The sequence below is a fragment of the Myotis nattereri genome (genome assembly GCF_964212035.1).
Source record: "Myotis nattereri genome assembly, chromosome: 20".
Classification (NCBI taxonomy): domain Eukaryota; kingdom Metazoa; phylum Chordata; class Mammalia; order Chiroptera; family Vespertilionidae; genus Myotis; species Myotis nattereri.
In genome coordinates this window covers 3,970,816-3,986,218 of record NC_138096.1, presented here as the reverse complement: position 1 = coordinate 3,986,218, position 15,403 = coordinate 3,970,816, and the positions used below count along the sequence as shown (strand labels likewise).

The following is a 15,403-nucleotide window of genomic DNA, read 5'->3' as shown; positions in this document are numbered from 1 at the left end:
CTTACTCTCAAGATACCTGATTGAAATGTTGCTTGCTGACCCGGTTTAAGCCAGGCTACATCATTCGGTAACGTGACACAGAGATGTAAGGCATAGTTCCCGGGGAGCGGAGCTTGAAATTAGCCGTGGAGGAGGCTGCTGGGTAAACTAGACATTCGGAAGATGAGGACACTCTGCTGGTCGGTGCAGACAGGGGCTGTGGGAGCAGAGGGCGAGCTCTGCCCAGGGGCGGCTGGGGCTGCAGATGCCCCGGGCAGGCCCTGAGCCGCTCCTGCCGACTATGTGCTGTGCCGTCCATCAGCCAGGTCGGCGGTGCGGGCAGCAGGAGGAGCGGATGGGCAGCGGGGCAGGGAGACGCAACTTCATGACGTTGGAGGAATCAGAGGTGGGCGGGAGGCAGGGAGCAGGACAGGTGAGAAACCGCATGTAGCACGTGTTGAGCTTGAGCTGTAATTGTTAACGCTGTTTCCTGTTCTGTCATTCAGGTGAAGGAAGTACTCCCGGCCGGATGTCTGAGGGATCCTTTTGAAAAGCGTGGAGCCATAGAAAATATCCCTGAGACGCCCGTCGGGGCCGGAGAAACCGCGCTCTGAGGATGCTGTTTGCTTCTGGGGAGCAAGAGCCAGGGCGGCTCTAGGAGAAGCCTCGTCTCTGCGTTGCGTGCCGAGGCCCAGAGCGATGTGACCGGCTCCGCGGCCGTCTTCCCGCTGAGACGCGGCGCTCTGCCCGCCGCCATGAGCGACCCGCGGCAGCCGCAGGAGGAGAAGCACAAGCTGGGCAGGGCCCCTTCCAAGTTCAAGGACCCGCCCAGAGCCATGCAATCCGACGATTACTTCGCTCGGAAGTTCAAAGCCATCAACGGGAGCCTGGCCCCCGCCGCTCCCTTCGGCGTCTCCAGTGCCAGTGAGAGTGGCGGCCCGGCCAACGGCACCCCCGTGGTGCCCAAGATGGGCGTGCGGGCCAGGGTGTCGGAGTGGCCTCCGAAGAAGGACTGCCCCAAGGAGCTGGCCTGCAAGGCGCTGTGGGGCGGCCAGTCCCAGAGCGGCTACGACAGTGTCGCCTCCGTCGGGCACAACGGGCAGAACGGCCAGGGCGACGGGCACCCCGTGGACCAGCTCGAGCTGGACTTTGCGGAGGCCAAGTACACCGCCGGGGACGTCTTCGTCCACTCCCCGCACAGGGGGCTTCACCCCATAAGACAGAGGAGCAACAGTGACGTCACCATCAGCGACATCGACGCCGAAGACGTCTTAGACCAGCACGCGGTGAACCCCAACACGGGCGCGGCGCTGCACCGGGAGTACGGGAGCACCTCCTCCATCGACCGGCAGGGCCTGTCCGGGGAGAACTTCTTCGCGATGCTCCGCGGGTACCGGGTAGAGAACTACGACCACAAGGCCGCGGCCCCTTTCGGGCTCCCGGGCTTCTTTTCCTGCGACCCGGGCGTGTCTCCCAGCCTCCACGCCGCGGCGCAGATCTCCCGCGGAGAGTTCGTCCGCATCTCAGGATTCGATGACGTGGACGGCGCCTTCCTCAGGGGCAGGGACCGGGACAAGCCTTTCAAGCGGAGGCTGAAGTCGGAGTCCGTGGAAACGTCCCTCTTCCGCAAGCTGCGCACGGTGAGAAGCGAGCACGAGACATTCAAGTTCACGTCGGACCTGGACGACGGCCGTCCGGAGCGGGGCGTCCGTCCCTGGAGCTGCCAGCGCTGTTTTGCACACTACGACGTCCAGAGCATTTTGTTTAACATCAACGAAGCCATGGCCACGCGGGCGAACGTGGGGAAGAGGAAGAACATGACCACCGGGGCCTCCGCGGCCTCCCAGACGCAGGCGCCCGCGGGCCCGACGGGCACCTGCGAGTCCCCGCTGGGCAGCAAGGAGGACCTCAACTCCAAAGAGAACCTGGACGCCGACGAGGGCGACGGGAAGAGCAACGACCTGGTCCTGAGCTGCCCGCACTTCAGGAACGAGACGGGCGGGGAGGGGGACCGGAGGATCGCGCTGTCCCGGGCCAGCTCGTCCTCGCTGGGCGCCGGGGAGAACTGCTCCTTCGAGTCCTCCCTCAGCTCTCACTGCACGAACGCGGGCGTGTCGGTCCTGGAGGTGCCCCGAGAGAACCAGCCCATTCACAGGGAGAAGGTTAAGCGCTACATCATCGAGCACATTGACCTCGGGGCCTACTATTACCGCAAGTTCTTCTACGGGAAAGGTGAGGGGCCGGGCGAGCGGGCGAGCGTACGTCCCAGCGAGCATCCTTCAGGGCCGCTTGGGAGGGACAAGGGACGCAGCACCGTCCCCCAAGGCCGCTGTCCACGGCTGGTTCCCGTCGCTCTAGACCAGTCCCCTCTCTAGACACCCCCGTCTCCTGCCTTTGCTGATTTGTGGTCCCCCATGTGCAAAGGCCCCTTTCTTCTTCTCGGCCAGTTTGTGAGCATCACAGTGTTAGACTTGATGGAGATTTGCACTTTCTTTTGGTAAATATATTTTCAGTTGTTTCAGAGAAGAAGGGAGGGGGAGAGAGAGAGAGAAACATCAGTGACGAGAGGGAATCATTGATCGGCATGCCCCACACTGGGGATCGAGCCTGCAACCCAGGCCTGTTCCCTGACCGGGAATCAGACCGTGACCTCCCGGTTCCTAGGTTGATGCTCAACCACTGAGCCACACCGGCCAGGCGAGATTGACGCTTTTTAAGACGACTTCCCAATCCACTCTGTCCCTCTCCGATTCCTTGGGGCAATCTCTCCCGCTGTTTCCAGTAGATAGTTGTCCGGTTTTTCCTCTAGCCTTTCCTGTGCTTTCCCGGAACCTCTGCTTCACCTTTCCAGTTGTACGCATTCACAGTCCCTCCTGGGCTGTGGGATGCATTTGGGAGAGTTAAATTGTTGTTGAAAGAACCTTATGATCAGCGTGACAGACAGCGTTAGTTTCCCTCCACGCCTGTAGGTGCGCTCACAGGGTAAGATACGATGGGAACCTCAGTCTGATTAGGGAGAACATTAGGCAAATCCCAGCTGAGGGGCATCCTACAAGATCCCCGCTCAGCCCTCAGGACGGCCAAGGTCACCAGAAACCAGGGAGGACTGAGCAGCGGGCACCCCGTAGCCTGGAGTGGGCACCCCGTAGCCTGGGGCGATGGCTCAGTGTCCTGTGTGTCCCGGTGGAACCCGGGAGAGAAAAGGACCTCGGGGAAAAGCTAGGGACCCCGAGTAAAGTACGGAGTTCATTCGTAGTGACATGTCAGTGCGGGTCCATGAATTGAACCAAAGTGCGAGCGTGGTGTGAGGTGCTAGCCACTGGGCGACCGGGTGAGGGGGGGAGGAGGCTTGACAACCCTTGTAGCTTTTCTGTAAACCAACCATTTAAAAACAGCTCGTGAACGTTTTTTTAACATAGGTCAGGAATGTTATGATGAGAATCTTTAAAATAAGAAGAGAAAAGAAGTTGTACCCAGTTCTTAAAAGGCCAGCGCTCCAGTTCTGTTACCTCATTGAACTGTCCCTGAATTCCTGTGAGCAGCCGAGGGCTCCCCTGTGTTTTCAATAGAGTCGGATCGAAGAAGGGTCCATTTCGCACGGCCCTGTCCGTACCCCTCCTGCTCCGCCGTGAGAGTTGCCCTCAGCACCTCGAGGCGGGGGAATTGTTACGCTTCCCAATCTCCCCTGTCTTCTCCTCCCGGAAATGCACAGACATCCCGTGGAATTCCCCCGAAACCTGCTGGCTAAGCCGCGGCGGCTGTGACATGCCGCGGTGCCCTGGGTCCCCCGCGCGCTCTGCAGAAGGCCCAGTGCCTGACTCATCTCTTTCTTGGGATTTTCTATTAACGAGCCTGAGAAAAGAAGTGCGGATCTTTCAGAATCCTTTGTAGGGGAGCCGAATTGGTTTCACGGGGCAGATCTGGGCGTGCGCGTGCCGAGGCGGCCGTGGTTTGGCCACCTCTCCCCCCGCCGCCCGCTGCTTCAGAGGCCTGTGCTGTGGTTCTTTCCTGCTCCTGCCATTGGCTTTCTTCTCTGTTTCTTACAAAGCTATGCCAGCGTGAGAACGTTGATTCCTCCTTCCCATCCTCTTTCCACAAGATTTCAGGGATGCAGGCAGGTTGAAATTCTTGTTGTTTTTTTAAATATATTTATTGATTTCAGAGAGGAAGGGAGAGGGAGAGATAGAAACATCAGTGATGAGAGAGACTCATGGATCGGCTGCCTCCTGCACGCCCCACACTAGGGATCGAGCCCGCAACCCGGGCATGTGCCCTGGCTGGGAATGGAGCCCTGACTTCCTGGTTCATAGGTCGAAGCTCAACCCACTGAGCCACGCCGGCCGGGCTTTCCTCTCAGCCTTATTGGCACCCACCTTCTGCCTTGTGGCTGGGGCGCTGCTGGCTGCAGTCGGCAGGAGCGTCCCTCACCCTCACGGTGGTCGGGGCCTGTGGCTGGCAGGCTAGGCGGCCTCACTTGAGGAAACGTGCAGGCTGTTCTGAAAAGTCTGGCTGCTGGATTCACATCCCAGCTCAGTCGGGGACAGGTCCTGGCTTTGGGCCTCAGTTCATTACCTGTAAAATGGGATCAAATAAAAACACCTCCTCTAGGGGACCCAGCGCAGCGAGTGTCTGGCACAGAGCACACATCTTCCGGGCGCCAGGGGGCTCTTGAGTAAACTTCTCTCCCAAGAAACCATTGCCCACGCCGCTGGTGCAGGGTCGGGAAGGTGCTACTTTATTCTAATGGATAACCGATGAAAAGAGGCAAAGCTGAGCGAACCATATGGCGGGTGGGCCCCGGGGAAAGCAGCCTGGAGAAGGGTTTCCCGCTCACTTAAGCCTCGCTAACAGGCCACCGCGGGCGGGGTGCACCTCACAGACCCAGGGACCCCCCTGCGGCGGGTGCAGGCCGCCTTGCTTTCGATTTCACGCCTGGTGGCTTCTTTTTCCTCCTCCTGGTTTCATACAGTCACTGAAGAACATTAATAGGGTGTTGGACCCTATTACATTCATAGAGGGGAAATGAGTGCTATTCCTAATGGGAGGACTGTTCTAAGACGCACGTTCCTCCCCCAGCGGACACATCGACTCAGGCCTACCCCTCCGCCCGGCCATCTCGCCTCCATAAGCAGAGCCCCACTGATGTCCAGGGCCCTTAGCAGGGAGGCCCTGCCCAGCTACATGCAACCAGCAGCCTGGTGACTTGTCGTCCGATCCCTGTGACCACCGTGGGAAACGCTGGGGCTGGCGGGCTGGCCCCCACACCCACCCCCACCCTCCCACCCTCCTGTGATGGGGAGGCCACGGTTCCCACCCCGCAGCCTTCTAGGGACGTGCCCAGGACTGTACCCTCTAGGAGCCTGAGTGCTGGGCTTCCCTGGGAAGAGGAATTCACGCTTGATGTGGCCATTCACTGAGAAACGTCCTGTGTTTTGCTGCTGGTCAAGTAAGCTGGTCTCGCAGGGCACCCAGCAGCTTTTCAGAACCTGCCTCCCTTGTCTTTGTGAGACCCCCACACTGATTTCACTGTTTGTCCCAGTAAAGCAATAAAATGAGTCCAGCCAGCATAGCTCAGTGGTTGAGCATCGACCTATGAACCAGAGGTCACGGTTCGATTCCTGGTCAGAGCACATGCCTGGGTTGTGGGTTCAATCTCCAGTGTGGGGTGTGCAGGAGGCAGCCGATTCATGATTCTGTCTCTCATTGATGTTTCTCCCTCTCCCTTCCTCTCTGAAATCAATCAAAATATATTTAAAAAAAGAAAAAAGAAAGAAAAGGAAATGACATGTGAAGCACATCGGGTTTGGAAACCAGGTGTGATCACTCATTTGGGGAGCGGTGTCCCCGAGGCCTGTGGTTTCTCAGAGTGGGCGCTCCAGCCGCGAGACGCCCTGCCCCGTCCTCTGACCACGCGCTGTTCCTTCGCAGAGCACCAGAACTACTTCGGGATCGACGAGCACCTGGGCCCTGTGGCCGTCAGCATCCGGAGGGAGAAGGTGGAGGACGCCAAGGAGAAGGAGGCATCGCAGTTTAACTACCGGGTGGCGTTCAGGACGAGCGAGGTAACGGTGCCCCGTGGCCACAGTCCTGGGATGCCACACGTTCGGTTGTTTCAGAAAAGTATCGCCTTGGCTTCTTAATGAGAACTGTTACAACCTTTCAGATCATTGAAAGGGAGTGTCCGCACCTTTTTATTTAAAAAAATAAAAATGAAAACCTGCCATGGATGGCCTGGCCGGCCTGGCTCAGTAGTTGAGCATCGACCTATGAACCAGGAGATCACGGTTCGATTCCCGGTCAGGGCACAGGCCCGGGTTGTGGGCTCGATCCCCAGTGTGGGACGTGCAGGAGGCAGCCGATCCATGATTCTCATCATTGATGTTTCTCTCTCTCTCTCCCTCTCCCTTCCTCTCTGACATCCATAAAAATATATTTTAAAAAAAGATTAACTGAGGTCTTCGTGTGTCGCCCCTGCAGCTCACAACGCTAAGAGGAGCGATTTTGGAAGACGCGGTCCCCTCCACGGCCCGGCACGGCACGGCGCGGGGCCTGCCCCTCAAGGAGGTGCTGGAGTACGTCATCCCCGAGCTGAACATTCAGTGCCTGCGGCAGGCCGCCAGCTCCCCCAGGGTCCCCGAGCAGCTGCTCAAGCTCGACGAGCAAGGGGTGCGTATCCTGTGAGGCGGGGGGGGGGGTGCGTGTCCTGTGAGGCCGAGGGGGTGCGTGTCCTGTGAGGCCGGGGGGTGCGTGTCCTGTGAGGCCAAGGGGGTGCGTATCCTGTGAGGCCGAGGGGGTGCGTGTCCTGTGAGGCCGGGGGGTGCGTATCCTGTGAGGCCAAGGGGGTGCGTGTCCTGGGAGGCCGGGGGGTGCGTGTCCTGTGAGGCCGGGGGGTGCGTGTCCTGTGAGGCCGGGGGGTGCGTGTCCTGTGAGGCCGGGGGATGCGTGTCCTGTGAGGCCGGGGGGTGCGTGTCCTGTGAGGCCGGGGGGTGCGTGTCCTGTGAGGCCGGGGGATGCGTGTCCTGTGAGGCCGGGGGGTGCGTGTCCTGTGAGGCCGAGGCGGGTCTGTCTCTCAATGCTTTGGCATTTCCCATCCACCTTTCCTTTCGGATCGTTCCTTTCTGGCACCTGGACTCCTTTTCTTGCTGCTTTTTCCCAGAATGCCTCTCTCTGGGTCCCCACACATGCTGGCTTCGTCCTGTAGCACCTGCTGAGCCGTGCCCTTCGGGGCTTCTACCAGGTCAGGTGTGTGCACGTCTGACCTGGGATTTTTATTTTTTTAATCTTATTATTGAAAGTATTACAGATGTCTCCTTTATCCCCCCATCGGCCCCCTCCAGCCCGCATCGCCCCCCCTCCTCCCGGCCTTCACCACCCCGGAGTGTCCCCCCCACTCTCCCGGTGTGTCTGTCCTCGTTAGGTAACGGAGTCGAGTCTCATTTTGCCTCGTTTCACTGATCGAGTCAGCTATGAATTCCGATCCGCCGCTCTCTTGTCCAGCGAGGGAATAAAAGCGAGCGCGTTACGGATTGACGGCTGGAGAGAATCGCCGCGTCTGCTGATCTGTCAGTTTCTGAGGCTCAGGTTGCTGCGAGGGAGATTGAGTGCTCTGATACCGCCAGGGAGAAGGGGTCCCTCTTTGGGGAGAATCAGAGGCTCTAAAGACGGATCCGTTTCCCCCCCAGCCTGAGAGAAAGCCGCCCTGTGCTCCCACCCGCGCGGGAGCGCCCGGGATAGGGTTACAGCCGGAACTCTTCAATCGCTATTAACATTCCTCGCGGCCTTTGTATACTTAACAGATGTTTTCTTTGCAAGATAGTCGAAATGTAGAAATGACTTTAATTGCGCGGGCAGAGTCACTTTCATGGAAACCAAACAGTTTTCTGTTTATATGCATATATCACAGTGCCCATGGGACGCTGGCCTTCCCCGGTCTTCGTTTGATTTGTTTTCTTACGGCAGCCTTTCATATTTCATATTTTTATGATGGCTCAAATCACAACAAAAAGGGAACGTTAGGAGCCAGCGACGGAAAGCTTTTAAAAGTCTGTGGCCTTTTTTCCTCCCGACTGGGAAGATAACGCTCGTTAATCTGGCGGGTGCAGGATGAAGGATTCCCAGTTACAGTTTGGAGTAGATGCTTGAGTAGCTAATTCCGTTCATTTTGGAAACTTAGCGGACCCCACCGGCCATGCCTTACATAATTTCTCAGGGTAGCTGCCTTTTCTTCCGTGGTATTTTGGGGTTCCTGGGTTTGGCGCTGTTTGTACAATCACATTTGCTGCTGCTGCTTTTTAAAAAAATATATATATATATTTTTATTGATTTCAGAGATGAAGGAGAGGGAGAGAGAGAGAGATACGTCAGTGATGAGAGAGAATCATGGATCGGCTGCCTCCTGCACACCCCACACTGGGGATCGAGCCTGCAACCCGGGCATGTGCCCTGACCGGGAATGGAACCGTGACCTCCTGGTTCCTAGGTCGACGCTCAACCACTGAGCCACACCGGCCAGGGTTGCACAGTTACTTCTTCTTTTGCTCATTTGCTCAAGGGCCCCGTCCCGCAGGCTTCCTGAGGGCTGAACGCTCAGCCTCTACTGTTTTCGTCTTCCTGGGAGTCAGCATGTCTGAGCTCCGTGACGAGTAACCGCACTGCTTCCCCCTTTCAGCTGAGCTTCCAGCACAAGATCGGGATCCTGTACTGCAGGGCCGGCCAGGGCACGGAGGAGGAGATGTACAACAACGAGACGGCCGGCCCGGCCTTCGAGGAGTTCCTCGACCTGCTGGGCCAGCGCGTGCGGCTCAAAGGGTTCAGCAAGTACCGGGCTCAGCTGGACAATAAAAGTAAGCTTCGTGTCGGCGGGAGTCCCATTCTCCCAGGGGGGCCGCCCCGGAAACCTACGCCAGCGGTCACGTGCCCCCCGGCCTGCACCCCAGGAGCTGCCGGGCCAGCTGGTTTGGGGTCAGGTGTAGATTTCCTCCGACGTGCGTGGGACGCACCTTCCTCCAGGTGTATGTTTCTCCCGCGCTCGGGGGGGCCAGCTCTTCCCCTGTCACGCCAGCAGGGAGAACCTTTTACTGTTTTCTTCTTCTTTTTAACCTACTCCCTGCTCTGGCTCACCGAGGACGAGCGCTCCACTCGTTCCTGACAGTCGTAATGTGAACACGGTCCCGCTCTGGTTTCACGATGTTAACTCGGGAGTCAGAGCTGTGATTGAAAAGCCAACGATCCTGTTCAGGGACCTCGGTGCCAGGTGGACGGGCCGACTGAAAACTCGGGTTTCTGGCCACTAATGTGCGATTTGTCTCGAAGCCTCAGTTAGAGCAGCGGTTCTCAACCTGTGGGTTGCGACCCCTTCGGGGGTCCAACGACCCTTTCACAGGGGTCGCCTAAGACCATCGGAAAACACATCTATAATGACATATCGTTTTTGTGGTTAATCACGATGCTTTCATTATGTTCCATTTGTAACAATGAAAATACATCCTGCCTATCAGATGTTTACATGACGATTCATAACAGTAGCAACATGACAGTGATGAAGTAGCAACGAAAATAATTTTATGGTTGGTGGTCACCACAACATGAGGAACTGTATTAAAGGGTCGCGGCATGAGGAAGGTTGAGAACCACTGAGTTAGGTCATCCAATGTAGAATATTCTAAATATTCCGGCCATGTGCTTGTGCTGCTGTTGGGTTGCTGTGCAGCTACCATACCAGGCAGAGGAATTGGGTATATTCTGGAAAATTCTGCTTCTTATCAAGCAGTGGATTGCTTGTCCTTTTCATGAGAGAGGAGCAAGTAGAGTCTGAAGGGCAGGGTCTGGGAAGGCGGCCAGCCCGCTGCATTGGGATGAGTGGGGGCGGCAGCAAGCTGGGACTCAGGTGGCCTGGGGCCTCTAGCTCCCCGCCCCCGGCGTCCACTCATGGGGCTGTCACCGGGACTCGCCTACCTCAGGGTGGTGCCAGGTCTTCGTACCCCTGTCACCAGGTCTGGGTTTGAAGGTCACGGAGAGGACAGATCACAGGACCTGGAGACGTGTTAGCTCACATATGGGCCCCTGTGCGGCCTCCACAGTCACCGGAGTTGGGGTTGGGCTGTTACGTTGAATGCATGTTGCTCTCGCCTCAGATACATGAAGATAAGGAAAGCATTTAGACCCCCACTGTGCATATCCACATGTTTTATTGAAGTTCAGTGAGGCCTTTTCTGAGTTTCTTTCTTTCTTTCTTGGCAAACTCCTCTTACCCACAAACCACCACCCACGCCTGAGGCGCTGGCCTGCTGCCTTGAGATGTCTTTGGTTTTCCCGGGTTCTAGCTAAGAATTGGCTGGAAACACGCACACACTCACAAGGTTGGGCAAGAATGACTGCTCCTCGGGGCGGAAGCACCTCACCCCTGCAGGGGGTCCCCTGAGTCAGGTGGCAAGAGTGCAGAAGGGGGAGCCAAGGGCTCAGGCACGTGGTGAGAGCAGGGGGAGCTGCAGATCTGGTGGGAGAGCAGCAGACACAGGAGGTGAGAGAGGGCGGGGGACCATCAAGACGCCATTGTGCGTAGTTGAGTGGTTTGTTTCTCCGGTGGAATCGCCTTCTGTCAGGATGACGTTCTCAGTGTCCGAGCGCTCACTGTCCAGTTGCCTGACTTGTTTCTGTAATTGTCTGTCTCCAGCCGACTCTACGGGGACACACTCCCTCTACACCACGTACAAAGACTACGAGCTCATGTTCCACGTGTCCACCATGCTGCCGCACATGCCCAAGAACAGACAGCAGGTACGCGCCCCGTCACCGCTCACACCGCCAGCCCAGCCCACCCCGCCCAGATTTCACACCGTGGAATCTGCAGAGAATTATTAGGTTTTTCTTGAAAGGCATTCAGAATCGTTGACTTTGAATCATTTGGGCTTTAAAGGGATTATTACCGCACATGTTTTGTTTGTTTTTAATATATTTTTGTTGATTTCAGAGAGGAAAGGAGAGGGAGAGAGAAAGAGAATCATCAGTGATGAGAGAGGATCATTGATCGGCTGCCTCCTGCACGCCCCACCCCGGGGATGGAGCCTGCAACCCGGGCCTGTGCCCTGACCGGGAATCGCACCATGGCGTCCTGGTTCATAGGTCGACGCTCAACCACTGAGCCACACCAGCCGGGTTAGGTGGTTTACTTGCATAAAGAGGATTTGCTGGATGGGAAGACGCTGACTCAGATCAGCGCACTGTCCCAGGTGCTGCTGAATCACTTAGTGATAAACAGGGTGAGTGGTCGCTCCCATGGGGCTTCCTCAGGCCACGGCCATCTGTCCGCACGTCAGTGCCTCATGCAGGGAGCCAGGGCCTTTGAGCCGGGCCGCCTGCGTTCGGCCACCGAGCCCTCCGCTCTCTTCTCTCTGGGGTCCTTGGACTCCAAACTCAGCCTGTCACTCTCATCGGGCCGCCTCTGTGTGTGAAGTCTGCTTGGCTTGACTGTTCCCGGAACTCATCCCCGGCCCCCCACCCCCCGTGTTGTACAGCCATTCACACCTGCGGTTTATGAGTTCCCGGAACCTGCCCCTCTTATTTCCTTTTTTTTTTTTTTTTTTTTTTGGTGAAACTATCCTTAAAAAGTCCTACACATAGAAAATGTGTATGGAGGGATGGGGGATGGGAGATGGTGCGGTGGATGGGTGTTTTAAATTTCCCAGACTGGAGATTTAAAATAAATAAATAGAATAAAAATAGATGTATCTATCCCTGTGTGTTAGATAATACATTAGCAATTCCATAGCCTAAAGGCCTGTTTGGTTACCTTTTTGTAAAACTTGAGTGAGAATCTGTGACACAGGATAACTTATGCTGATGAAGCAGAGGTGGGAAACTGTCAAAACTGCTTTGTTTTTTAAATTGCTCTTCCCGCACATGGAATATGTATGATCCTGTTTGTGGATCCCTGAACATCTATAGTAGTCCCCCCTTATCCGAGGGGCGTACATTCCAAGACCCCCAGTGGATGCCTGAAACCACAGATAGTACCAAACCCTATGTATGCTACTTTTTTCCCCTCCACATACATACCTATGATAAAGTCTAAGTTATAAATTCAGGGCAGTAAGAGACGAACAATGCCTAGTAATGAAATAGCCCGGTTATAACCATCCGCTGTGATGGAAGGTATGTGACTGTGGCCCTCAGAGCTGTGCTGTATGCATCGCGTGCAGATGCCGGACAAAGACACGATTTACATCTCGGGGGACAGAACAGGACAGCGTGAGATTTCATCACGCTACCCAGAACAGGGCGCATTGATAACTTATGAATTGTTTATTTCTGGAATTTTCCATTTAGTATTTTCAGACTGTGGTTGACTGCGGGTGACGGAAGCCATGGAAAGCAGACTTCGGATCAGGGGGACCACTGTGTACTCTACACCCCGGGGGCAAACCCGCTTAAGGCGGAGGGCATGAGTGAGGCGTGGGCGGTGGCGAGAGCTGGTGATTATTAGGGGATGAGGACATGGTCTGGGTTTCCAGCCCAGGAATGCTGGGTTGGGAAGGATTGGAGGGTAGCCCCAGGCTCGGAGGGGAAGAAGGCTGAGTCTCTGAGATCCCACCCATGGGTTTGGAATCGCGGTGTGGGGCCTGTGAGCCTGTGTGGACGAGATGGTACATAGCCGCTTAGTGTCAGGACTCTGTGACTTTTGGTTCCTCTTTGTGGCTTCCTTTTCCACCGAGAAAAGGCTCCGGCAGCAGAAGAATGGAGTTGTTAAGAGCAAGAACTCCGGAGCCAGACTTCCTGGGTAGGAGTTCAGGCTACAAGCTCATGACCTTGGGCCAGCTTTTCCAGGCTTTTCCTCTCCACCCTCCCTCTCCCCAAGACAGATGTTTATCTCTCTTTTTTGGTTAATCTTTACCCTGAGGATATCTTTCCATTGATTTTTAGTGAGAGTAGAAGAGAGAGGTGATTGGTTGCCTCCTGCCTGTGCCCCGACCAGGGCCTGGGCTGGGAGGAGCCTGCAACCAAGGTTCATGCCCTTGACCAGGATCGAACCTGGGACCCTTTGGTCCACAGGCCGACGCTATCCACTGAGCCAAACCGGCTGGGGCTCTTTTTTTCACCGAAGGGTCCCTAGGCACCTAGAATGGTACCCAAACCATTGTAAGGGGTCTCTAAACATCTCTTGAGTTAATCATGAAACCTTCCTCAGTGATAATTAGAATTAGGCGAGTTAATACATATAAGCACGTGAAGTATGCCTGGTGCAGTGTGCTCAGCAAGTTTCAGTAGTAACTTATTTTATAATTGACTAGATACAAAGCCTGGTATTTAAATGACTTAATTTGCATTTTATTTTCCTGTTCCCAACCCCAAAGATGTTATGAAAAACCAAGGCCTGAATGGTTAAAGTAAGGGGCTCTTTTATTAATAATTTTGTAAAATTACTTTTACTTTGACATTGAATATTTTGCCAATCATGAGTTGTCATCAGAATATTCTGGCCCAGCCGGGTGTGGCTCAGTGGTTGAGCGTCAACTCAGGAACCAAGAGGTCGCTGGTTCAGTTCCCAGTCAGGGCATATACCCGGGTTTCGGGCTCGATCCCCAGTGAGCGCATGCAGGAGGCAGCCAATTGATGATTCTCTCTCATTGTTAATGTTTCTCTCTCTCTCTCTCTCTCCCCCCCCCCCTTCCTCTCTGACATCAATAAAAATATATATTTTTAAAAAAAGAATATCCCGTTCGTAGGTAAATGATGCCATATCCAATCATGGAACATGTGCTTCCCTAATTTATCAAGGATTCTGCTGACTCTTCCCATATCCCTTACCCACCCCTCCCATGCCCACACATTGCGTGAATACCAAGGGCATCTGTGTCTGAAATGAGCAGCTGGGCTGCTGCCTGCATTTGGAGGCCCCCGACTTGGCCCAGTCAACTGGCCTCCACATGAGCTGTGCCCATGACTCCGGTCTCATTAGCGCCATGGCATCTGTGACTGCGTAACTGGTCCAGACTCGTCCAGATCAGATAGAATTCCCCATGTTTGTTCTTGTAATAAACCAAGCTGCGAGCTGCTTCTGAGACGCAGTAAAAGTCTTTAGAGAACTCATCACAGCAAACGAGTTCAGTGTTTGGAATGTCTGACGCCCACAAAGAAAAGCTGGCCAGGCCGGGGCGTGCTAAGGGGCCCTTCTTGGGGCGCTGCCCTCCTCCTAGGTCCTGGGGTCTCCGGGCCTGGTTGGCGGTCAGGCCCTTTCACAGGCCCGTCTCCCCGGGGTGTTTCCCTTCTCCTGGTCCCGCAGACAGATCTCAGCGGAGCAGTCAGGGTGTCATCTTTGGAAAGAGCCCCACAAATTAGCTCTAAGCTTCACTTCAGCAGGGAAACCTCTCCTGCAAACTAAGTGTCTAAAACAGACGCAGGAAGCGTGGGGCCTGGCACGGGTAACCTCTTTACAAAAATCTTATAAAATATGTTTTTATTGATTTTTAGAGAGAGGAAGGGAGAGGGGTAGAGGGATAGAAACATCAGTGAGGAGAGAGAATCATCAATCGGTTGCCTCCTGCACGCTCTACACTGGGGATGGAGCCCGAAACCCAGGCATGTGCCCTGACCGGGAATCAAACCCTAACCTCTCCGTTCTTGGGTCGACAACCACTGAGCCACACCGGCCGGGCCCGAGTGGTTCTCTTGGCACTGAAGAGCATCACGTGGAGGAGGGAGACGTTAGCCCTAGTGGGTGTCACTTCCTGTTCCTGACTCCCGAGCAAACAGTGCCTGGCGATCAGGGCCTGCCCCCGGGTTTGCGGGGCCGCGTTTGTTTATGGGCGGTCACACCTTTCCCCTTCCCCTTCCAGACTCTGATTATCCGGAATATCACTGATCAGTTAAAAAAAAAACCAGCACCGATCACAAGGGAAGCCACTTACCTTTTGTAAGAAGTCCAAGAAATTCCTTCTCCAATGTCTGATAAGGTCTAGCCAGCAGTGAGGAATGTGTTGCTTAGCTTTCCAGATGTTATATTGCTTGAGTCTCTAATCAAATTCAAGCTTCCTGTTAATGGACAGGGAGTTCATTTTTCTGGCTTTATTCTCCTACAAAGAGTTTTAGATTTTATTCTTCCAAATGACTCTCCTTGACTCCCCCACCCCCACCCCTGCCCCCCATACACACACACTTGACTTTTTCTACAAAGTGCATTTTGTGACCATGGTTAAAAACTCACTTGACTTTTAAAAACATGTTGGGCCCACTTTACAAAGCCAAAGAATGCGCTTCGAAAGGGACAGAGCCATTTGACTATTGTTAAGGTAACTAGCCTTAAAGTTTCCCTTAGCCTCTGCTTTATTTTTTTTTTAAATATATGTTTATTGATTCCCGAGAGGAAGGGAGAGAGAGAGAGAGAGAAACATCAATGATGAGAGAGAATCATGGATCGGCTGCCTCCTGC

At 55.0% G+C, this 15,403-nt stretch overlaps 1 protein-coding gene across 2 annotated transcripts in view; it reads left to right on the top strand.

Moving 5' to 3' along the window:
• Positions 1 to 734: 734 nt before the first annotated feature.
• The window catches only part of SIPA1L2 (signal induced proliferation associated 1 like 2), a gene marked incomplete at its 5' end in the record, with an annotated part of 55,068 nt that continues 40,399 nt past the window's right edge, over positions 735 to 15,403 (top strand). For both annotated transcript variants that reach the window (XM_081114290.1, XM_081114289.1), the window contains 5 exons: positions 735 to 2,211; positions 5,908 to 6,041; positions 6,457 to 6,645; positions 8,648 to 8,822; positions 10,652 to 10,755. In XM_081114290.1, coding sequence (XP_080970416.1) covers positions 735 to 2,211; positions 5,908 to 6,041; positions 6,457 to 6,645; positions 8,648 to 8,822; positions 10,652 to 10,755 — 2,079 coding nt within the window. The remainder of the gene's footprint in view (positions 2,212 to 5,907; positions 6,042 to 6,456; positions 6,646 to 8,647; positions 8,823 to 10,651; positions 10,756 to 15,403) is intronic.